The sequence below is a fragment of the Tyto alba genome, unplaced genomic scaffold (genome assembly GCF_018691265.1).
Source record: "Tyto alba isolate M040663 unplaced genomic scaffold, T.alba_DEE_v4.0 Super-Scaffold_40, whole genome shotgun sequence".
Taxonomy (NCBI): Eukaryota; Metazoa; Chordata; class Aves; order Strigiformes; family Tytonidae; genus Tyto; species Tyto alba.
In genome coordinates, this window is record NW_024881316.1 from 49,996,660 (window position 1) to 50,019,520 (window position 22,861).

Genomic DNA, 22,861 nt, shown 5'->3' on the forward strand with positions numbered 1-22,861 from the left:
GCCGAGCGCCCCGTCACTCGCCGGTCTTTCACCACATTGGCTTAACTGCGGCGCGACGCTTCGCACCCGCCCCACCCGCTTCCCAAGCCAATCAGACGGCAGAGAGCGTTATACCCCCCCTCCCCTCCCGAAGACTCCAACTCCCAGCGTGCCTCGCGAGCATAGCACCGCCCAGCGGCGGTGGGGGCGCGCGGTCACTGATGGGAGTTGTAGTCCGTGCAGCAAGGCGAAGGGAAAGGGGGAAATCTTAATTTATAAATTTATAATTTAATTTATAAAAACCGCTTCCCTCGGTGAAACGCCGGTGAGGAGGGGAAGGCAGGCGGAAGTCGCGCCAATAAAGAGAAAAAAATAAACATTCGATCCGGATCCGGAGCCTCCGTCCCATCCTATCCTCGCAAAGAGCTGTATGAGCTTTGCGCATGCGTACACGGGGGGGGGGGGGGGGGGGGGGGGGGGGGGGAGAAGGGGAGGGAGGCCGCACTGCAGCCTTGCACATGCGCCTTACCCCTCAGTGGTGCTGGCACTCCACTGTGCGCATGCGCCGGGCTCCCCCCCTCTCCCGGCACCCTTCCCCGGGAATGGTGCGCATGCGCATCGCTCTTTCTGGCTTCCTCGCCCGGCGAGTTGCCGCATGCGTAGAGGGAGGGACAGCGCGCCCGCGCGGCACTCCGCATGCGCCACCCCCTCATGCGCATGCGCCACCCCTTCATGCGCATGCGCCACCCCCTCACGCGCATGCGCCCTGCTCCTTCCCGACCGCCTGTCGCCAGGCGCTGCGGCAGCGGGAGCGCGGCCGCCGGTGCGGAGCCCCGGGTCGGGCGGGCCGAGGAGCTGCCGCCATGGTGTTTTACTTCACCTCCACCGGTGAGTGAGGGAGGGGAGAGAGGCGGGAGGCCTCAGCGCCCGCGCGGAGCCGCGAGGGAGCTGTCTGTGAGGGGAGCGTTGGGCCGCGCCCCTGCCCGGTTCCTCAGCGAGGGGGGCACATCCTCCCCTGAGCACCCTTCTTAGTCCCTTTCGGCGCCTTTTTTTTGCGAGCCCCTGAGCTGGGCTGAGTGTAAAGGAGCCGGTTTAGGCCGAAATCGGCTACAGCTTGAAGTAATTTCAGCAGCTGCGGGGTTCGCCGGGCTGAGGAGTCTCTCAGCAGTGGTTGTTAACAGCCTTGAGTAAATAGCAGTACCGGAAAGCGACTTCTGAAAAGCTTTCTCAAGTGTACGGCTGTCGGGAGTTTGGGGGAAGGCATAAGGCGTAAACCCGCTCATTATTTTTCCTTTAATAGAGACAGATCTCTTTCTTTGGCCTGTACGGAAAAGTCAGCCACTTCGGAAGCATCAGATCTGTGGTTTGATGCAATATGAGCTGACGATATGGAGGACAGTGCAGGAGTATTACTTTTTTGGCTTGCCACCAGTCATTTCACCAACGTATAACTTGCTTGGGAAAGTTTCCCCATGGTTTTTATCCCTTACTCACTGTATCCGTAAGCTAGTATTTTATAGCCTCGTTTTCCTCGCTTCTAGAGATGAGCTTCCTAGATGGGAAGGATTTGAGTGCCTGTCTGCTTGATTTTCCTTGAACAAGTAGTCTTGTGACTGTTTCATAAATAAATATGTTCTTGGGACTTGTTTAAAAACTTCTTTTTCTCTGTGGTGGAAAGTCAGGCCCTTTCCACACACAGCGAACAGGTACCCTGAACTGTGTTGATTGCTTAATCTGACACTCGGATGGAAACATTTTCTGCCGATCAGCAGGCTGCCGGTGAGACGTTGAGAGACTTCCCTAGATGTGGGCCTTTTTTTGGGGAGAAAAGAGCCTGGTACAGTGCCTGGCAGACATGTAGGGTAACTTGGCAGGTCCTAGGAGCAGACAAACCGCAGTTAACTCTGCTAACGATGGGAACAATCTCCTCTGGTTTTAAATTGCAATTTTTCAGAGGGTTTATAACATGTTATAATCAACTGTGCTGCTGGAGAGAGGTCTACAGCAAGAAGACGGTTGCAGTTTGCCTAAAATGTGTTAAATTGTGTAGGTTGGAAGTAAGCTCCTGCTTGGTTGTGTTAGTGTTCCCCTACTGTTTTGGCAGGACAGGCTTCATTTTCACAGAACCATCACTAATGCAACTTTGAGTATTTAATTTTACGCTTATGAGTGGTGCCTGTAGTCATGATGATCTCAAATTCTCTGGACTCTCCTGTGCTTCCAGGGTGGATTTTTTCCAATCTTTATCTTCCATGGGCATATAATCCTTTCATATTTTTGAATTTCCATTTCTTATTACATCATTACTAAACTGAAAAGTGTTGTCTGGGCTTTGTGCTAGTGATGTTGGATTTCTAATAAAAATGCCCTCAGAAAGAACCGAGTCATTAAGCAGTTTGGGATCCCAGTCCTTTCACTGCCAGAGTTGTAGCATGTAAGTGAAGTGTTTTAGTGACTTTGAAAATAGGAAGTTAGACGCCGTCTTTTCAAAAGGTGCTTTTTGGAGGCAGATTTGGTGACCTGCGTTTCATTGATTTGCTCTTCGTCTTTAATTTGTGCACTATCAGTGAGTGACTTTAGAAATCCTGCTGTGAGTTCTGTTTGTTCTGCGACAGTGTAGGAAAAAGGCAAACCTGTGTTGCTGCAGCAGGTTGTTCCAGCCACTGGCTGCGAAGGGTGTGAAGCCGTCTGCTGAAAACCTGCTCTGACTAATTCTTCATGCTGAAGTCCTCAGGTGCTGTACGGCCTCGTGAAGAACGGCTGAATTTCAGTGCAGCACTGAGACTTGTAGCTGTGGCTGCAGCATTTGCTCGCACACAGGATAATTGTTAAAAACTGTAGAAGCTAGAAATGTGACAAGCTGCTGGATAGCGTTGGGATCTCTCTGCTGCCTTGTAAATGCATGAGCATTTATATTTTTCTTTTTAGCAGGCTGCTTGGTGGTTTCTACAACAGAACTTCCCTGACTGCAGCACCTTCTTCCCTCTCTGTGTCCATCTCCCAGCTTGTGCCAGCCTTTAGTCGAGATGCTGAAGGGACACTCATTTGCTTTCCCAGAATTGGCAGCGCCTTTACTGCCTGATGGAATGAGCCCTAAAGAAGGGAAGGATGTTGTTTTAAGTAGCCCAAAAAGGCACAGATGAGACAAACGACTTTATGGAACTTGTGTCTTTCCGTTGTCTGGTGAATTTTAATCCCCCCAGGCTACCTGGGGGAGGTTGACGTTGGACTGCTGGTACTTTGGGGAAGCGAGGGCCAGGCAGATGAGCTGTTTTCACTCAAGGCCACACAGAGAGTTAATCCCAGACTGTAAATACAATGTCAGCCTTTCTGGCTCACGGACATGTGCTTAATTGAAGAGATTGTACAATTACACAGAAACAGTCTGAACCACCTGGATGTAGAGGGTGTTCTGCCTAGAAAGCTGTTCCTTGCTGGATCATCTTCCATGGGAAGCACTAGAAATGCCACTTTTCAAAGTCTGTTGAAGCATTCAGGACAAAACCTGGAGGAAATGCAAAATAATCCTCCTTTGACCCTCAGGAGGAAAGTGGGAGGGAGGGAGGAGTGGGTGGGTGGAGCAATTTTCATTCTAATTTCTGTGTCCAAGACTGGTGTGTTTGTCATTCCTTGCACAGTTTGTCTGAACCCCTTTTGATTTGTTTTCCTCTTTCTATCCTTCAGTTGTTCCTTCCGTTTACACCATTTACATGGGAAAAGATAAGTACGAAAGTAAGTACATTAATGTAACAATGCCAGTTGGCTCGGATTTAGATTTTGGGGAATTTAAGGTCATTTTGAAAGGATGTCTTTGTATGTGTTAATTCAATATATTGTTTGAAAACTTCTCCACCCTTGCAAGTGATTCTGACTTAGCCCTCTGAAATCCAGTGTTACTTTTAGTCAGGATAAATACATTTTGTAAATCTGCTAGGCAGAGTATCTGCCTTCAAATACAAGTGAAAACTAAATTAACTGAAAAAAAGCTAGAGAAAAATGTTGCTTTTCAGGTTGTGTTTGATAACTTTTTGCAAACCAACCTTCCATTTCCCTCCTCAGTCTGTATTTTTCCCCTCTCCAGTGAGCAGCTGTACTCTCTAGGTTGCCTGTGCCCATCCTTTCCCTCATGGTGAAGGTCACAGTTCTGCTGCTCCTCAGGTTTCCACATCAGTCGTTGATGTGAAACCAGGTGTCTCACTCCACGGGAAAAGTGTTAGTGTGGCTATGTTGAAGCCTTGCCCTGAAAGTCTCCCCCAGTGAGATGGATATTTGAAGAAACACATTTTCACTTTAAAATGCCAAAACGATGTGCTGGAGCTGTTCCTGGCATACCTGTTTCTGCCCTACCTGGAGCAGGCAGGTGCCGCGTTAAAGCCCTTTTCTCTTTCTGCTCAGTCACCATGCAGTGGCCGACCAACTGCGGGGGGTTCCTGCTTGACAGGTAGTTGGATTTGTTGTTGATGGGGTCCTGGGCTTTGCTCATCGATACTTTTTATTCCTACAGATGAAGACCTAATAAAGTATGGCTGGCCTGAAGATATCTGGTAGGTCTTGAAACTCGCTGAAACAAATTGCCTTTTGTTATGCAGCTGAGTCAAATGATCCTAACAACCCTCTCCCTTCCACAGGCACTGTAGAGTCTCTTTTTTTCTGAGGCCATTTAGCAGTTTAAATGCATTCTTGGTGTGGAGGTAGATCACAGCAGACCCTGGTGCAGCTGGTGGGACCCTGCTGATTCTGAATTCATTCCCCTGCATCTCCCCCTCAACCCCCCTGCTTTGTTCATTATAGAAGCTGGCCCCTTTTGTGAAACTTTTGGGGGTTTATCTGCACGTGGAGCTGCTGGAGTAGCAATAACTCCATACAGGGATATTTGTGTTTCAGAATATAGGTGTTGCTGTTGCTCTTACTGTGTTTGGGAAACAGGGGGAGTTAAAAGAAAAGGGCAGCTTGGGGTTTGTAAGAGAGAGCACCTTCTGAGTCAAGCAAGAGGAGCAGCTCCTGAACATCTCCATGCAAGGACAAGAGAAACCAGCAAAACCAAAAGGCTAACAGAAGACAGGGAGAGTGGACACAAACGTGTGAAATCATGGGGCAGTCACACAGGGCCTGGGGATAGAGCCAGAAGTTTTCTGAGCAACGGTAAACGCTGTGCCTAAAGAAAACTGTCTTGTCCTCTCCCAGTGCCTTTTCCTCTGCGTGTGCCTCGTGTCACTCCTGTGTGTGTTGTGGGCAAGTAGTGGCCTGGCTTGTAAAACAGCCCTTGGAGTGGGTGAGCAGGAGCAGAGGATTTTGCTGTTTTGAGTCCTGATGGGGGAAAGCTGTTTCTGCTCTAAGCAGACCCATTAGAGCTGTGGCCAAGCAGGCAGAAGGAAGCACTCTGACATGTGTGGCTTGGTTTTGGCTTGTAAGATCTCATCAGAAGAGAAAAATGAGGGAAGGGTTGTTCCCAATCCTTTTAGCAGCAATTTGTGTCATCTTTGCTGGCTAGATTAGTCCGTAAACTTTCCAGACTGATTTTTGAGATTTTTATGCAGGAGTTTGCTTGTTTTCGGGTACTATTGTACAGCCCAGATGTATCACTGTTGCTGCCCTCTCCTTCGCTAGCAGTTTCTAACAAGAATCACCACATGGATTGTGCCCCTTCTCGCTCTTCCAGGTGGCCTTTGCCAGCATGGGCTGAGGTGTCTCGGTAGAACCGGAGGTTGAATAGGTAGTAGCTAACATGCTCCATAGAAGATGTTTTGTCAGCTGTCAGCTAACTGGCAAGGGAATATTTTTTTCTTTTCTAGCAGAAGAGATTGTATTTCAGCTGAATAACACTTTGTTGTAGCAGTATCACATTCATTTTCTGTCTCATGTTTGTCCTATCACTACATAATTTAAGGTATGTCTACATTTAGAAATGACCTTGAGATTCATCCTCTAATACCCTGAACCATGAAAGTCATCCTTCCCCATCTCTTCCATATCTTGTAGCTCACACCAACACCACCCATGTTTCTTTTTTTTCATATCCTAGTGTCATCTCCACAAAATATCACAGGTCCTCTTGTGGAGGTCTCCTGAGAATTGTTCTCCTAATGGTGTCTGGCACTGTTTAGGCTTACTTCTGTTTAAGAGGGGTCTGGTGAAATTGGAACAGGAGGCTCGGGGTACAAGTCAGACTTCATGTGTTGGTACTGGAGCATCTTCTATCTTGCCACAAGAAGGACAAAGTCCTATTATGTTAAAAAGAAAATGGTGGTAAGAAAGGTTGGGAGGTGACGTGAGATCAGCTCCTCACCTCTGTCCTTGGAAGTCTGCGGGGTTGGAGTGAGTGTTGATCAGGACAGAGGCTTAAAAAAGAGGTGATGGTGGTAAAAAACACAGGCAAGTTAGAAAAGGTCTGGAGAAGGGCAGCTGGAGCCATGGAGGAGATGAACAGCTGTGCTGTGAGGGGGGACTGGGGAGGAGGAAAGCCGTCTTCAGTCGGGTGGGGAGGGGGCTGGGGGGTGACCGAGGCTTGTGAAATCTTAGAGGCAGAGAACACGGAGGTGCTATCCAGCCTGGTACCCACTAAACCCACTAGATCCTGTGCACTTCCCCGGCAGCATCGCCTGCTCCCGCTGTTGGAGGCAGAGCCCTGGGCTCCGTGGAACATTAGTACTGACCAGTGAGAAATTGTGAGGTTTTTTTACTCTGTGATGTTGAGACCAGTCATGTAAGTGGTGTAGCAGTGCCTGCTGCAGAGTTCAGGAGTTTGCTGTTTCTCTTAAGAATAAATAGACCAAAATAGCACGTGCGCAGGCACCCTATGAGTGTTGCCTGCATGCAGTACAGCATTTAAAAGAAAAAAAAGAGGGGGAAAGTGTTCTTATTTTTTCAGTCTGCCATTGAGAGGACAGGTGTTTTTTGAAGGATAGGCTCTGACTCCCTTGCCTGCTTTTAAACGTGTATATCATGAACATTTCAATACTTTTGTCATCCATGGAGTGGCTGTTCTGTCACTTGTTAGGAAGTAAATCTTTCAGGACAGATCACCACCTCTCATCCTCTGTTAAATGTGCTTTTTTTTATCACTCTGTAGGTTTCATGTGGATAAGCTCTCTTCTGCACATGTGTACCTTCGGTTGCACAAGGTAATCCTGTGACGTGTATATTTTAAAACATTAATATTGACCTGTATAAGAACTGCATGTGACCTTTCTGCAGCGATTCCCGTGCACGAGACCATCTTTGCTCACGTGAACCGTGAAAGCCTGCAGGGCTCCCTAAGGGTGGAGGTAACCATCCGTGTGGGGAGGCAGAATTTACAGCCTCCCTTTCCAAATAACGTGGGGAGGAGCCGGCAGTTTAACGTGACCCAACAGAACAGTTGATGTCTTGACAGCAAACGTGTGTCTAGGGACCATCACCCCGCTAAAACGGGGAGAATAGCTTTGGGAAAAGCAGCGTGCAAATCACTTGTGGTGCTTTGAGCCTCTCCTTGCAAATGCCACGGAAAGCTCCGGCCCTGTAAAATGTGGAACGCAGAGGTCCGGGCTGTGTTTGCAGAACATCATGCCCAGCTTCCAGGCCTCCATGTGCCCGTCGATCCCTCCGGCCCCGCCACGAGCCGCTCACGTTGCCTTGCTCTGTCACAGGGGCAGACGGTGGACGACATTCCTAAAGAAGTTTTGATAGACTGTGCCCATCTAGTGAAGGCAAATAGCATTCAAGGTAATGTGTGAGGTGTTTGTGGTGAGTCTTTCTGGTCCACACGAGCCTTGTGGGTTTTGGGGGATCAGACGTTTGTGACCTTTCTGCTGGGGCGCCCGTGCCTGCGGGTCTTAGGGGAAGCAGATGTCACTTCCAGCTGCTGGAGCTGCCCGAAAGGAGGAATTTTAAATCTCTGAAATTCCCGTTTATGCCTCCATATTGCTGTCTGAGCCAAGGAGGCCTTGCAGTCTCTTCTCTACCACCACCTTGGGGCCCCCTTCCATAGTAATTGCTCTTCTGGCAAAGACGGTCTCCATCTGGAGTTCGTTAGCACTGCTGCAGCGCTCATGTTACTGCAGAAAATGATGTCGTGGTGTTCTTCCGTTTCACTGTAACACTGGAAGGACTTCTCTGTTTTCTTCTCTCTTGCCTAGCTAGTAATGTTTGTGACAAAAGTAACTGCCAGTGTTTCCATGGGCACGGACAACTTTAAGACCTCTTTCAGCAGAGAGAGAATTGAAACGTCTCCCTTCTCCCCTGCTTCCCAGGTTGCAAGATGAACAACGTCAACGTGGTGTACACGCCGTGGACGAACCTGAAGAAGACTGCCGACATGGACGTGGGGCAGATCGGCTTTCACAGGCAGAAGGATGTAAGTGTTTGCTGCAAGCCAGGGAGGGTGACCTGGTGGCAGACTGTAACGTTTCCCTGTTAGGAGCTGGGTAGATTGCCTTCAGCATTTGCCCGAAAGCCAGGGAATCATCCACTCGTGAGGCATAAGAGAAATCCTGGGAGCGTGTTTGGATTTCCCTGAACATCACCTGTAAATCCGTGGTTGATCGCCAGCCTGCACAGCCTGTGTTTCCACACTGCGGCACAGCGTGGCTGAGGAGTCTTCGCTGACGCCGAGTGGTATCACGGGTTAAGTCTGTGCTATCTGTTTGAATTTATCTCCACTGAAATCGTCTCTTACTACAGCCGAAGAGCCTGCGTATGAGCAGTCGCTTTGGATCAGCTCACCGGCAGTAGTGTAATCGCACGCCTGGAAGGGCTCAGCGCTTGAACTTGCTCTGCAAAGGAGGGTCCTGGAGGTGTCTGTCGCTGCTTTGCTCCGCGCTCTCTGCTCCGAGAGCTCTCCCCCTGGTGCTGCCTCTGAATTTGTTAAATCAGTTAAAAGGCAGAGCTGTTTAGCTTTGGTGCAGGGTCAAGCCGGTGTACTAAGCTATTCCCAAGCCTCACCCAGTGTTTGCAGCTAATGTGATGCTTACGCTGTAGTTATGGCTGCTGGGAGAAAAGGCTCACTAGAGGTGCAGTTGTTTGACTAAACCAGGTCTGTACCAGGGCAAGAAATGCTAAAAACCCTGCAGTCAACAAGCAGCACGTGAGCTTCTCTTCCCAAAACGGTCTGCAGAGACCTCCTGCCACCTCCTCGGGAACTGGCAGGGACTGGTCCCTGCCTCTTGGCCTCTTTGTTGAGGCATGTGCCAAGAAATGAAATTAGGAATGCTTATGTACTTAGCAATGCTTATGCTTCTTAGCTATGTGCTTCTGAGTGTTGGGAGTGGGCCTCTTATTTGCTGTTACACAACCTGCTGAATAGGCCTCGGTGGCAGTGATTTCCCTTAGCATCTGTTTTTGTGGGATTCAGCCATGTGTAAAGTGGAAATAGGGTGTTTTCTTTCCGCTGAGAAAGTGCCAGAGTAAAAGTATTTTTTTATAAGGATCACAGTTTTTTGCACTCCAAAGGTGAAAATGCTGACAGTGGAGAAGAAGGTGAACGAGATCCTGAACCGGCTAGAGAAGACAAAAGTGGAGCGCTTCCCAGACCTGGCTGCTGAGAAGGAAGCCCGGGACAGAGAGGAGAGAAATGAGAAAAAAGCCCAGATCCAAGAGATGAAGCGGAAGGAAAAAGAAGAGATGAAGAAGAAGAAAGAGCTGGAAGAACTTCGGTAAGTAAGAAATTGTAGTGCCAACTTGTAACTTCTGCAGTTTTCGTCGGGGCTGGGAAGGAGCCATGGGTCAGCAGTTTCTGTTTCATAGCTGGCCTGGCGTTGCTCAGTGTTCAGCTGACCTGCTCTGGCACAGATGTCTGCATGGCCCAATGATTTCCTTTTGTTTTTAGAATAAATGCGTTTTCCCCCTTTCTCGTAAATAAACCTGGATGTTAAACCCTTGTTTAAAAGGACTGTGTCTTTTTAAACCTGTCCCTAACTTGGGTGAAAGCGGGCAAGCCGCTTGGCTCGCTCTGTCATTGGGAGGGGAGAGATTGGTTCCAGCTTTGCACGAGCCTGGGAAAGCAGGGAGCCTTCCCTGATTTTTTTCAGCTTCCTCTCGCATCACTGATGGTAACTAAAACGGGTGAATCCTCAGTCGCACGCTCCTTTAAACACAGATTTGAGGGATGGTGTTTTGAAAGGTCACGGTGACCTTTCTGTCCGTGTTGCAGCCTGTGTGAGCTTGTTCCCTAGTACGGACGGCCCCGTACAGCACTGGATGTGTCCACTGGCTGGCTCCAAAAGCTCGCTTTTAAGCTTTAGTAAGTCGTGTTTATCTGTAAATGACAGTGAAACCGGAATTTGAAATAACTCCGGGATTTCCAAAGTGATTCAACACATGGAGAGCTCAGAAAGGAGAGCTTAGAGAAGCAAACTAAACTGAGGAGAAGTCACCAGCAGGCACGCCTGTGCTGCAGAGAAAGAGGCCTGCCTGCTTATTTAACCTTGCCCCAGAGCTGCCTCTTGGCCGTCCCCCAAAGTAAAGGATTTTCTACCTCCCGGGATGATCTAGCTGGTAGTTCCAGAACAAAAATGCGGAGGAGGCTGCATAGTGCCTGGGCTTTGTCTGGTTGTTTTAATTAGGCAAAGAGTATGAGGTAAGCAAATACTGGTCCAGTCTGCCTGAGTTCAGAAAGGAAAAAAAAAAAAAAAAATTGTTTGTTTTTCTGGTACTTGGTCCCGTTCTATCAAAACGCCTCTCTGTTGGTGGGTTTTGAAAACATATCGTGCAAGGTAATGTAATTTCCCTTCCAGGAGCTACTCGTCGTTAATGAAGGCTGAGAACATGTCCTCCAATCAGGTAAGATTGCCCACAGAAACCTTTCCGAGGCGGCTGAAATTCAATGCGGGACCGTGTGACGGTAGAGCTCCCGCATTGCAGCCTGGTTCTGGTGACTCCTGCATGACAGAGCAAATCTCCGTCGCCGCTTCTCGGTGAAGGACACTGCTGCTTTCCGAGAGGGCCCTGTTGCGTGTGTGTCAGCCGGGAGCAGCCTGTGCTGCTGGAAAACGTCCCAGTTCCCTTCCCATCCAAGTGAAAGAACGGGGTAGAGCTTGAAGTGGGGCGCCAGGCTTGACTCTCCTCGTGAGCTGTCTGGCTCACGAGCGGAGGAGGTCTCCCTGATGGTACCACGACCTGCGTATGCCGCCTTGTCCCTTCAAAGTGGGGGGGAAAATAAAATTAAGAAAGAAACCCGAGGTGTCCGGATAACAGTTTGGGAGGGATGAAGGTAGGTGCTGAGGGGCAGGAGAGGAAGCTTGAAGGGATTTGCTGCCAGCTGTCAACCCCGGGACCGGAGCATGGCTGAGGTCTGACGGTGGGAAAGGAGCCAAAGCTGAGAGGAGCCGGCGGGAGGGGGGTTGATGGGGGGGGGGGGGGGGGGGGGGGCTGAAGTTCAGAATCGATCCTGGCGTGCGCTGGGTGCGCCTGTGCTTTGCCTGAGCTCTGGCACGTCCGCAGCTTCCCCCGCGGTGGGATCCAGAGGAAACTGATCTTGGAGCAACTCTCAGTGACCCTCAGTTTAAAAAAAAAAGAAAAAAAAAAAAAAAAAAAAAAAAATTCCACCTTTTGCATCCTAGCCCCTGACTAACTCCTTAGAGGAGCACGTGGTTTTCAAGAATTCTTGATTTCCCTCCTGGCTGGCATGCGGGTCCCCTTTGAAACTCGAGCTGGGCTGAAGGATGAGTGTCTCCTGACGGGCAGGCTGTGCCCGTTCAGTGACCGCTTGCCGGGGAGAGGCGCGGTGGAAATGCTGTGCCAGGAGATCTCCTCCTCTCAGCGCCCCACATTGTGCCAGGCTGCTTTCCTCCTCCCGAGTGGAGCTCAGGTGGTGATCTGGAGACGCTCCACGATAACGGGTGGGGTGAGCCCGGGCCCCGGTTCCTCCCGGGTCGCGGCAGTCGGGCTGCAGTTTCAGGGAAGCGATGCCTTGCGGGGGACAGCAAACACCAACCCCTGTCTCGCAACGGGGAGCTTCACTCGGGGCTGTTCCCGCTCCAGAGCTGCTGTCGTGCGTCTCTCTGGTCTGATTTCACGGTGTTTGTATCGAAATGGCAGGAAACCAGATTAAATGGCAATTCGGAAATCCTGCCGAATGCACCGTTTCACCATTTTCCGTTTTAACGTGCACAGTGATCCTGATTTGACTTTCTTCCCGCAGGATGGCAACGATTCAGATGACTTTATGTAAATAAAGTCTCTCCTCTCGATCATGAGGTGGTTTGGGATGTCTTAATGTGTCACCATCGCTAAGAATGCCAAAAAAAAAACAAAAACAAAAACCCAAAAACGCCCCAGAAAGCGAACTCTGACTCCCATTTCTTCAGAACCTGGTTGGTTCTCTCAGCAGCCTGACCAGCGCTGTGCCACGGACAACTTCTGGAGGGAGAAGATCTATATGTCTGCACGTACATCTCTTTTTTTTTTTTTTTTTTTTTCGGGGACGTGGGCGGAAGGAAGCAGAATTGACTTTCAGTTCTATAAAGACAATGCTATTTATTCTAGGGAAGGGCTTGGTGTAGCTTTTTTAACCCGCCGAGATTTAAAGAAAAGAACCCAAATCGTGCCCTGGCAGCGGGAGGGGGTTTGCCGTTAACTCGGCGCCTACACAAACCGCGACGCTGCCCACGGCAGGACTCCGTGCTGGCGGCGGTTGGCAAAGCTGGGAGGGGGATCCCTCTGCTGGTTTTTTTTTTGGGGAGGGGTGCTCTGTAAATTTGGCCAACCTCCCCAGCCCTCGCTGGCAGTAAATCTGGCGGCTCCTCGTTAAACACAGAGCCACGGATGATGAAGACTGAGCTGGGCTTTTGCAGCCTGCGTGACCGCGGGCTGCAATATGTGCCTTTTAGCACAGAGTGAGAATAACCCCACGGTTTATTTTCTTTTTAAATTGCATTCGATTCCCGGGCTCTTCCTTGCAAACCTTCTCCGGAGAGAGAAGTTTGGGAAGAAGAGTTGAATTTTGCGCAGCCTGGCCAGGCCAGAGCTTTTTCCTGAGAGTTCTGTAAGGTTTCAGGGATGAGTCTGTGCGAAACGGTCGCGATAATCCTTGCAGCACCTGTATATACGTCACGATTAAATTCATACCGTGCTGGTAAAACGTGCTGCCGGGTGGATTTTGAGGAACTGGGGCGGGGGGGGTGGGATAGGCAAATAGGAAGCGTGCCTTCACGACCTGAAATATTAAGTCTCACGCACTTGAAATTTATTTTATGTGCTTCCCAGCATCTACCCGCTTCCCCCGGGGTCCCGAGCCAGGAGTGGGGGGGACCCCGTCTCCCTCCTCCCGCCGTTAATGGGCCCTTTCATGGGCCGTGGGTGTTGGCCGGGGCTGGTGCTGAGCGGCTGCTGACTGTTGTGCTTGGCTGCGGCGCCCGCCCCGCGGCTCCGGCAGCGGGCGAGGTCCCTGTGGCCCCAGCAGCCTGTCCCTGGCTGTCCGTGTGTCCCCAGCACCCTGTGTGGGACTGTCTGTAGGGTTGTGTGTCCCCAGCAGCCTGTCCTGCTCCCTGGCTGGCCGTGTGTCCCCAGCACCCTGTGTGGGACTGTCTGTAGGGTTGTGTGTCCCCAGCAGCCTGTCCCTGGCTGGCCGTGTGTCCCCAGCACCCTGTGTGGGACTGTCTGTAGAGTTGTGTGTCCCCAGCAGCCTGTCCCTGGCTGGCCGTGTGTCCCCAGCACCCTGTGTGGGACTGTCTGTGGGGTGGCTGTCCGTGTGTCCCCAGCAGCCTGTCCCTGGCTGTCTGTGTGTCCCCAGCACCCTGTGTGGGACTGTCTGTAGGGTTGTGTGTCCCCAGCAGCCTGTCCCTGGCTGTCCGTGTGTCCCCAGCACCGTGTGGGACTGTCTGTGGGGTGGTGTGTCCCCAGCACCCTGTCCCTGGCTGTCCATGTGTCCCCAGCAGCCTATATGGGACTGTCTGTAGCGTTGTGTCCCCAGCAGCCTGTCCCTGGCTGGCCGTGTGTCCCCAGCACCCTGTGTGGGACTGTCTGTACCGTTGTGTGTCCCCAGCAGCCTGTCCCTGGCTGGCCGTGTGTCCCCAGCACCCTGTGTGGGACTGTCTGTGGGGTGGTGTGTCCCCAGCACCCTGTCCCTGGCTGTCCGTGTGTCCCCAGCAGCCTATACTATATGGGACTGTCTGTAGCGTTGTGTCCCCAGCAGCCTGTCCCTGGCTGGCTGTGTGTCCCCAGCACCCTGTGTGGGACTGTCTGTGGGGTGGCATGTCCCCAGCAGCCTGTCCCTGGCTGTCCGTGTGTCCCCAGCAGCCTGTGTGGGACTCTGTAGGGTTGTATGTCCCCAGCACCCTGTGCCTGGCTGTCTGTCCCCAGCACCCTGTGTGTGGCTGTGGAGCAGTGTGTGTCCATGTGTCCCCAGCAGCCTGTGTGTGGCTCTGTCTGTCCCCTGTCCGCGGGGCTGTCCGTGTGTCCTCAGCACCCTGTGCATGGCTGTCTGTGGGGCTGTCCGTGTGTCTTGTGTGTCCCCAGCACCATCTGTGTGACTGTCTGTAGGGTTGTGTGTCCCCAGCACCACTGTCCCTGGTTGTCCGTGTGTCCCCAGCACCCTGTGTGAGGCTCTGTCTGTCCCCTGTCCGTGGGGCTCTTCCTGTGTCCCCAGCACCCTGTGTGTGGCTGTGGGGCAGTGTGTGTCCGTCTGTCCCCAACAACCTGTGCATGCCTGTCCGTGTGTCCCCAGCAGCCTGTCCCTGGCTGCCCGTGTGTCCCCAGCACCCTCTGGGTGGCTGTCCTCGGAGCTGTCCCTGGGTCCGTCTGTCCCCAGCACCCTGTGTGTGGCTGTGGGGCAGTGTGTGTCCATCTGTCCCCAGCAGCCTGTGTGTGGCTCTGTGTGTCCCCTGTCCGTGGGGCTGTCCTGTGTCCCCAGCACCCTCTGGGTGGCTCTCCGTGGGTCCAGGCGTCCCCAGCACCCTGTGTGCACTTGTCTGTGGGGCTGTGTGTCCCCAACACCCTGTGTGTGGCTGTCTGTGGGGCTGTCTGTGTGTCCCCAGCACCCTGTGTGTGACTGTAGGGTTGTGTGTCCCCAGCAGCCTGTCCCTGGCTGTCTGTGTGTCCCCAGCACCCTGTGTGTGGCTGTCTGTGTGTCCCCAACACCCTGTGTGTGGCTGTCTGTGGGGCTGTCTGTGTGTCCCCATGACCCTGTGTGTGGCTGTCTGTGGGGCTGTCCGTGTGTCCCCAGTAGCCTGTGTGGGACTGTCAGTAGGGTTGTGTGTCCCCAACAGCCTGTCCCTGGCTGTCCGTGTGTCCCCAGCACCCTGTGTGTGGCTGTGGGGCTGTCCATGTGTCCGTGTGTCCCCAGCAGCCTGTGTGGGACTGTCTGTGGGGTTGTGTGTCCCCAGCACCCTGTCCCTGGCTGTCCGTGTGTCTCCAGCACCCTCTGGGTGGCTGTCTTCGGGGCTGTCCCTGGGTCCGTCTGTCCCCAGCACCCTGTGTGTGGCTGTGGGGCAGTGTGTGTCCGTCTGTCCCCAGCACCCTGTCCCTGACTGTCCGTCTGTCCCCAGCACCCTGTCCCTGGCTGTCCGTCTGTCCCCAGCACCCTCTGCACCAACATCCCTGAGCCCGCATGTCCCCAGCCAAGAACAACCCCTGGGCGGCCGCCAGCACGTCCCACCCGCCCTTTCCTTTCCTCCCTTCCTCGTTTATTTACGAATCTTTTTCGCTCCCAGCTCTGAAATCCCACCGCCCACCCTCGCCACCGCCCGGAAAACCCAGCTCGGGGCGGGTTCGGGGGGAAAATCCTGCCCTTGCACATTTTTCTCAGGCCCGGCGGCCGCCCGGCCACAAACACGGGCCCAGCTGCTCCGCGGCCAGTTTTCCACAGAAAATTGGGAAAGAGTGGATTTTTGGGGGGGGGGGGGGGGGAAGTTACAGCGTGGCCAGGTCCTGCTTAGTTGAAAGGCGGGGAAACTGAGGCACGGAGCGGTGGTGGGCTCCGGCGGGTGGGCACCCACCTTCCCAGCACCCAGGTCCCCTTTATGGGGTGCCCGTGTCCCACCCAGCACCCAGTTTTTACCGCGTCCCTTGTCACCAGCGCAGGACTGGGGTCCCCCTCTTTTGGTGCTCAGACCCCCCCAAGAGCACAACCCCAGCCCTCGCCTGGCAGCCTGTGCCCCATCTGTGTAATGAGTTGTTGGGTCTCTGCTTCCCCCAACACCACCCCAAACTACCACCACCCCCCCACCCCCCACCCCCCCTTCCCGTGCGGCCTCTCTGGCCCTGGCAGCTCCAAATCAGGGGCCCCGGGGCCGCGTTCGCCCGTTTTAATAACCAACCCAGGGCTGTTTCTGCGAGGAAAACAGGAAACCGCTTTGCCAACAGCAATAAAACCGCCCGAGCGGGCGGATCCTGTGCCCCCGGGGCAGGGCACGGTGCTGGGGGCAGCCTGGTTTGGGAAACTGAGGCACGAAACAACAGCAACGCACCTTCCCGGTGGGCGTGGGGGGGGGGGGGGGGGGGGGGGGGGTGGGGGTGTCATGTGTCCCCCCTCTCCCAGCAGCAGGGTCACCCCGGGGTGTGACCCCTTTGCACACGCGGGTGCAACACGCTTCCCCCACCCCTTGCACCCCGTCACTGTCGGGGTGCTCCCCCCGCCCCAGTGTTCCCAGTAGAGGAGCTGCCTGTCCCCATACAGCTTTATTGTGCTGGGAGTACATTTGGGGGGGGGGGGGGACAGCGCGAGGTTGGGGGACACACACACACACAAAAACGTGGCTGGAGGTTGGGGGGGGGGGGGGGGGGGGAAGGGCAACAAACCAGTTGCACCCCGTCCTGCGGGGACCCCCCCACCCCAGTGTTGGGGGGTGGCCAAGCCGGGGACCAGCCCCGGACCCTCACACTGTGGGGGGGGGGAACTGGGACCCCTCTGCCCCCCCCACCCCGTCCTGCGAGGCTCAGCCTCACAGCTCTGCGGGGAACGCTCTGGGGGTCCAGGGGGGGCAGGAGGGGAGGGGGGGGGGGGGGTTGGCAGTGGGGACCCCCCCCCCTGTCCCCAGTGCCCCGGCTGGCAGCAGGCTGGGTTACTGTCCTGGGGGGCCAGGCGGACCCGGCAGCCCCGGGGGGCCCCGCAAACCGGGGTCTCCTTTGGGTCCCATCGCACCAGCCTGACCCACAGCCCCGGGGGTCCCGGGGGGTCCCGGTTTGCCCTGCGGGCCGGGGGGGCCCACTGGTCCTGGCCCCCCAGTTGGCCCTGGGGGGCCGGGGTCTCCCTTGGGTCCCCCTTGTCCCCGGGAGCCGGATTGCCCGAAGCTGCCCTTGGCACCCTTGAGGCCGGGGAAGCCTTTCAAACCCAGGGGACCCCTTTCACCCTGGGGGCCGGGGGGGCCGGGTGGGCCGGGGGGGCCCTGGGGTCCCGGTGAGCCCAGGCTGCCCGCGTCGCCCTTCTCTCCTTCGCTTCCTGGGGGGCCCTTGACACCCACGTCACCCTTGAGGCCGCGGGGACCCGGGAGGCCCGGCACACCTGAGGGGGGGGGAGAAAGAGAAGAGGGGGGTGAATAGGAAGCATGGGGGGGGGGGGGGGAGCAGCACCCCAAAACGGGGCGAGAGGGAGATGCCCCAGCCCTGCAGATCTTGCTAAAACTGGGATCAGTTGAGCCGGGCTCCCCCCAGCCCTGTAGACCTTGCTGTGGGCTCCAAGGACCGCTGACATTGCAGGGGGGGGGGCACGGTGCCATGGGGCCGCTGCAGGGCCCGCCACCCCCCCCTCCCACCCCCCCCAAAAAAAAAAAAACAGACCCAGGAAACTCCAGGGCTCATTAATTAGCGCAGCCCTGTAACGATGCAGGTGTGGTTGCTGTAGGGTGGTCCGCGGCGGAGCGGGATGTTGTTGGGGTGCTCAGGGGCTCCGTGGAGCCCCACTGATCCCTCGGGGGGGGCGGGGGGGGGGCTGGAGGTGTCCCCAAGCCACCCGGGAAAAGCTTTGGGCACCCTCATCCCTCATCCAGGGGCGGCCGTGCCTTCTCCATCAGGACCAGCGAGAGGGGTCACTGGAACCAGTAGGCAAGCCAACCGTGCTGGAAGGACATGGGGGACTCCTGGGGTCCCCCCCCCCCCCCACGCAGGGATAGGGCTGCCAGCTCCCTCCCCAGGACTCTTCTGCATCCATGGGCGAGCATCTGGGGTGCCTTCAGGCGCATCCCAAAATTGCCTTGGCCTCAGCGATGGTGGTTTGGGTCCTCCACCACTCCCAAGGAGCCCCAGATCCCACCGTGCTCAGCCACAGAAGCAAAAACAACCCCCACCACCACCACCACCCCCCCAAACTGCTTGCCCAAAGCACCTGATGGGGGGGGGGGTGTGTCAAGGCTTAGGCTTGCACCTCACCTCGCAAGATGGTGATGTTTTTCAGCATCTCTCCGTGCCGGACGTCCACCACCTTCATCTCCTCCATGACCATGGACAGGTTGCGGATGTCAAAGTCCAGCCGGGCGCTGAGCAGGCTGTAACGCTCCCGCAGCAGGTCCGTGGTGCCCTGGATCAGGCTGAGGGATTTGTTCAGGTAGTAGAGCTCCTCGGCGTGGGTGTGGAAGCCCAGGGTGCAGGAGAGCCGGACGTCGTCCAGGTAGCGCAGCATGCTGTGGACGTGGCTGTCGGTGGCGTTGATGTTGGCGAAGATGGTGCCGATCTCGATCTCGTGGGAGCTCATGCGCCCTTCCAGGGTCTCGAAGCGCTCGGCCGTGCGGTTCTGCGTGTACCGGTTGTGGTAGCGCAGGTCGTTCGCGTTCTCCTCGTGGTCATCCAGGAAGGAGGAGACGTTGTCCAGCTGGAGCTGCAGCCCCATCACCTGCAGCACCAGGTCGTGCATGCTCTCCGAGTTCTGGCCGACTTGCCGAGCCGTGGCGCCGACGCTGCCTTGGATGCTCTTCACCAGCTCGCTGGTTTTGGAGGAGGTGGCCCGCAGCCCGCCGAAGAGGCGGGTGTAGTTCTGCCACTCGGTGACGATCTTCTGCAGCGTCAGCGTCTCCTCGTCCGTCTTCCTCCGGATGACCTGGATCCAGTCGGAGGTTTGCCCCAGGGTGAAGTTCATCTGCTGCATGGCCGCTCGCACATCGTAGCGTTCCTGGGCCAAGCCCTTGAGAGAGTTGCCCAGCTGGGAGGTGACCACCTGCCAGCCCCCAACCTGGGCCAGGAACTGCCCCAAGCTTTCGTTGACCTGCCGGATGGAGAAGGAGCAGTTGTCCACCTCGCCGGTGATCTTGTTGCTGGTGGACGAGAGCTGGTCGTGGGTCTGGGAGGTGCGGTCGAGCAGGATTTCTTGAACCAAAAGCATCTTCTGGATCTCCTCCAGCTCGCCCTGCAGCTTGGTGATCTCCTGGCCCAGCTGTCCCATCTCGTGGCAGAGGGAGCAGTTCCCTGAAGTCTTCTCATCTAAACGAAGGGCGGGGGTGTGGGGTGTGGGGTGTCTGTTGCCCCACCCCGTCCCTCCGTGGGCCTGGAGACCCTCTCGCTGAGGACCAGAGCAGAGGAAGGAGCCTCACCACGCTCTGTCCTTGCAGATTCTGGAGATGGGCCCCATGGAGCCACGGTTGGGACAACCCTGATGCCACCAGCCAGCACCAGCTCCCACCCTCACCCTGTTCCTGCCACCTCCGTGCAGCAAGTTCTTCAAAAAGCCCAACCCCACCCTGGGGGGGGGGGGTCATGCAGTTGTCCCTCCGCCAAAATCTGGGGAGATAAGTGGGGGTTTGGCTCCGAGGGAGCCCCCGGACTTCACCTGGAGGGACGCGTGGTGCCGAAGCCTGGAGAAGACCTCCAGGTCCAGGAGCAAGCCACTCACCCAACCCCTGGAGATCCTCCTGGATGGATAGGATCTTCTTCTCGTAATAGGTCTGAGCTGAGCTGATGTCCTTGGAGATGGAGTTGACTTTCTTGAACACTGCGGAGGAAGGGCGGGGGGTCAGGGGAGGTGGGCAGGCGCCAGGATGTGGTCGTCTCCCACACCTTCCCTCCGAGCTCCTTCCCCGGCGAGGAGGGTTGGCCAGGGCTTGAAGAGCCAGGCTGGGTGGCTGGTGGGTGCTGGCTCCGTGGGGGTGGGTGTCCCAAGGGGCTTTGGGGGTTGGGGTTTGGCTAAGATCTCCAAACATCCCCAGGGCTCCAGCCCCGCGGAGCACAGCGTCCCTCCCCTGAGCCCAGCAGGCTGCTCCCTGCCCGTGGGGGTGACGGGGTGACAACATCTGGGCTCCGCGGGGGCTCCTGAGGTCCCCGGGGCGGGGGGGAAACCATCCCCCCAGCGAGGTGGCATCACGCACAGGGTCCCCTGGGTATCGCAGGGGCAGGTCAGGGGGGGCTGGATGCTCCTCTCCATGCCTGGGTGCTTGAAGGTGCTTCAGGGGAGCCCCGCAGTATCCCCGAGGGGGGGGGGGGGGGGGGAGAGGCAGGAGCAGGCCCCCCCCACCCCTGCCCCTGCTCACCCAAGGCAGCCAACACGGTCACGGCCACGATGAGGAGGATGGAGAAGACGTAGAGGACTTTGACGGCCGTCTGGAGGGAGAGGTTCTTCTGGCACCGGCTGCAGCTGGTCCGTGCCCTGCCTGGGTGCAGAGAGGGGAAGGATCAGGCCCCGCCGCACCCCCCCCTGCCCACCCCGGGGGTGGGGGGTTGGGGGGGGGTGTCCTTACCGCTCGCTCGGTAGCTGAAGGTCGGCATCTCCTCTTCCTCGCCTCTCGCCGGCTGGTCTGCTGAAAGCACAACGTCAGGAAGGGGCCTGAGCTGCCCGCGCTCGCCCCCTCCCAGCCCCGAAGGGGACATCGGGCCCTGGGGGACGGCTGACAGCCCCCCCATCCCAACACGGGACCCATCGCTGCCACCCTCAGCCAGCCCCAACCCGGTGGCACCGGCCCTTGGGGACACGTCACTGCTCCAGCCACCTCGGGACTTGGTTGGGACCTTTGCGCTCCGAGGAGACCGTCAACTTGGAGGAATTTGGTTGAATTTAGCCAAAAAAAAAAGCGAGTGATGGAGAAGCTGATGGCTCCCGGCTCCCAGCCCCCAGGGGCTTTGTGGCTTCCCAGCCCCTTTTTGCAAAAAACATGGGAGCAAAGAAAACCCACGTGCCACTCCGGCCGGCACCCAGCCCGGACCCCCCATCCCAGCGGGGGGCATGTTGGGGTGCTCCCACAGGGTGGGAAACGCCGTGGGCTGGAGCCCACCCGTGGCTCTGGCACCGGGGATGCGCTCAGCACCGGACCCCGACCCCGAAGGAACCCGGAGCAGGGGGACGCTCCCTCCCTCCCTGGCTCCCCCAAAGCTCCCCGGGAGCCGTAGCGTGCCCGAGAGCCCCCCCGTAACCCCCCACAGCCCCCCCATCAGCCCGGCCACCCCCTGCCCGGGGCCTCCCCGACCTCCTCGCCGGCAGAAGGAGGGGTTCCAGCCGGGGGGTGCCGCAGGGGGGGCTGCAGGAACGGCCCGAGTGACCGCGGCACCGGCATCCCCGGCTTTATACCGCCCGGCCTCCCCCCACGCAAAGGCGGGCGGGGGGCAGGAGCGGGTCTGGGGGGGGGGGGGGGGGGTGTGGTGCTCGCTGGGTTGGGGGGGGGCAGCAGCGATTCCCTCCATCCTCCTTGGCATGGCCCTTTGCTTTTCGGCTGCCCCAAATTTTGCTTTTCTGCCCCATGGAGTCAACAAGTGATGGGCTCTGGAGCAAGCAGGAGGAAGCGCTGCCACTGGTTTGGGAGCCCTGGAACCCCCCTCCAACCCCTCTTTCTCCACCCCCTCCCCTCCCCGCCCCAATGTGGGGGTCCCTGGCCACGGCTGAAGCTGGCTTAGCCCCCCCAAGAGTGGGGAGCAGCGGTGGGATTTGGTGCCGGCTGCCCCCCAGCTCTGTTACTTATTCCGGCACAGCCGTCCCCCCCCCCGTCCCCCAAGCCACCAGCCTCGCTCCTCTCCCCATGGCTCCAATCTTCCCCCCCTCCTTCCCCCCCCCCCCCCCCCCGAGCTGTCCCCCACTCACCTCTCATCTCCCCCGAGCTGGGGGGGGGGCGGTGGGTGCAATCCTGCACCTCCCCAGGCCTCACCGCCCCGGTTCCCGCATCCGCCCCGGCGCGTCTCTTCCCCGCGAGCCTCAGCGAGCGGCCAGCACGGCCGGGCCCCCCCCCCCCCCCCCGCCCCCCCCAACCCGCACACCCCCCCACACCCCCCCACCCCCCTCACCCCCCCCCCCTTGCTCCCTCCCGCCGGCCCCCCGCTCCCAAAACTTCCTGGGGAGCTTTCAAAAGCCACCACAGCGCCGGAGCATCCCCGCGGCTGCCCGCTCGCCCATGGCCTCTGCCCACGCGGGATGGGGACGGGGTGTGGGGGGGGGGGGGGGGTGGGACGGCAAAACCCGGCCGGGCTGGACGCTGGCCACCGAAAGGCGAGGCGCTGGGATATGTGCTGGAGAAGAAAGGCTGGTCCCGCGCCCGCCCTCCTTCCCTCCAGCCCTAATGACTAACAAATGTCCGACAGACGCCGTGCCGTGCCGTGCCGTGCCGTGCCGTGCCGTGCCGTGCCGTGCCGTGCCGGCCTCGCTCAGCCGTGTCTGGGGGGGGGGGGGTCGGGTCTGGGGTCTGGGGAAGGGGTCCTATTTTTTTGGGGTGGTCCTGGTGCAAAGCCAGCGGGGCTCGGGAGTCTGGTTTAGGGAGGTGGGGTGGGGGGGGGGTGGGGGGCTGGGGTCAGGTTTGGGGTTTGGGGCACATGCAGCTGGGGCAGGGAGGTGGGAGATGGGCTGGCCCCTGGATCTGGGGCAGGGAGATGCGGCTGGGGTCCGGGGTCTGGGGTCAGGCCCCTGGATCTAGAGCAGGGAGATGGGGAGATGGGTCCTGGGGTCTGGATCTGGGGCAGGGGAGATGGGGCTGGGGTCTGGCCCCTGGATCTAGAGCAGGGAGATGGGGAGAGGGGTCTGGGGTCTGGATCTGGGGCAGGGAAATGGGTCTGGGGTCTGAGGTCTGGGATC

At 57.0% G+C, this 22,861-nt stretch overlaps 2 protein-coding genes across 5 annotated transcripts; one reads left to right on the plus strand and one right to left on the minus strand.

Annotated features, from left to right (window-relative positions):
• Positions 1 to 731: 731 nt before the first annotated feature.
• On the plus strand, positions 732 to 13,033 carry CCDC25 (coiled-coil domain containing 25). Of its 3 annotated transcripts, none has more exons than XM_042803058.1 (9): positions 732 to 867; positions 3,664 to 3,711; positions 4,484 to 4,523; positions 7,049 to 7,100; positions 7,605 to 7,680; positions 8,208 to 8,311; positions 9,406 to 9,608; positions 10,689 to 10,734; positions 12,095 to 13,033. In XM_042803058.1, the coding sequence occupies exons 1-9, from the start codon at positions 843 to 845 to the stop codon at positions 12,122 to 12,124; spliced, it is 624 nt and encodes a 207-aa protein (XP_042658992.1). In that variant the 5' UTR covers positions 732 to 842; the 3' UTR covers positions 12,125 to 13,033. The 3 variants fall into 3 exon arrangements, with proteins under 3 accessions (XP_042658992.1, XP_042658991.1, XP_042658993.1); XM_042803057.1 differs by lacking the exon at positions 12,095 to 13,033 and adding an exon at positions 10,844 to 11,127; XM_042803059.1 differs by lacking the exons at positions 10,689 to 10,734; positions 12,095 to 13,033 and having other exon boundaries at positions 9,389 to 9,570.
• A 3,517-nt stretch (positions 13,034 to 16,550) lies between these two features.
• On the minus strand, positions 16,551 to 22,027 carry SCARA3 (scavenger receptor class A member 3). Of its 2 annotated transcripts, none has more exons than XM_042803037.1 (6): positions 21,881 to 22,027; positions 20,550 to 20,606; positions 20,343 to 20,462; positions 19,709 to 19,807; positions 18,256 to 19,299; positions 16,551 to 17,392 (listed from the first exon to the last, which is right to left on the minus strand). In XM_042803037.1, the coding sequence occupies exons 1-6, from the start codon at positions 21,885 to 21,887 to the stop codon at positions 16,953 to 16,955; spliced, it is 1,767 nt and encodes a 588-aa protein (XP_042658971.1). In that variant the 5' UTR covers positions 21,888 to 22,027; the 3' UTR covers positions 16,551 to 16,952. The 2 variants fall into 2 exon arrangements, with proteins under 2 accessions (XP_042658971.1, XP_042658970.1); XM_042803036.1 differs by having other exon boundaries at positions 20,550 to 20,609.
• Between the last annotated feature and the right edge of the window lie 834 nt (positions 22,028 to 22,861).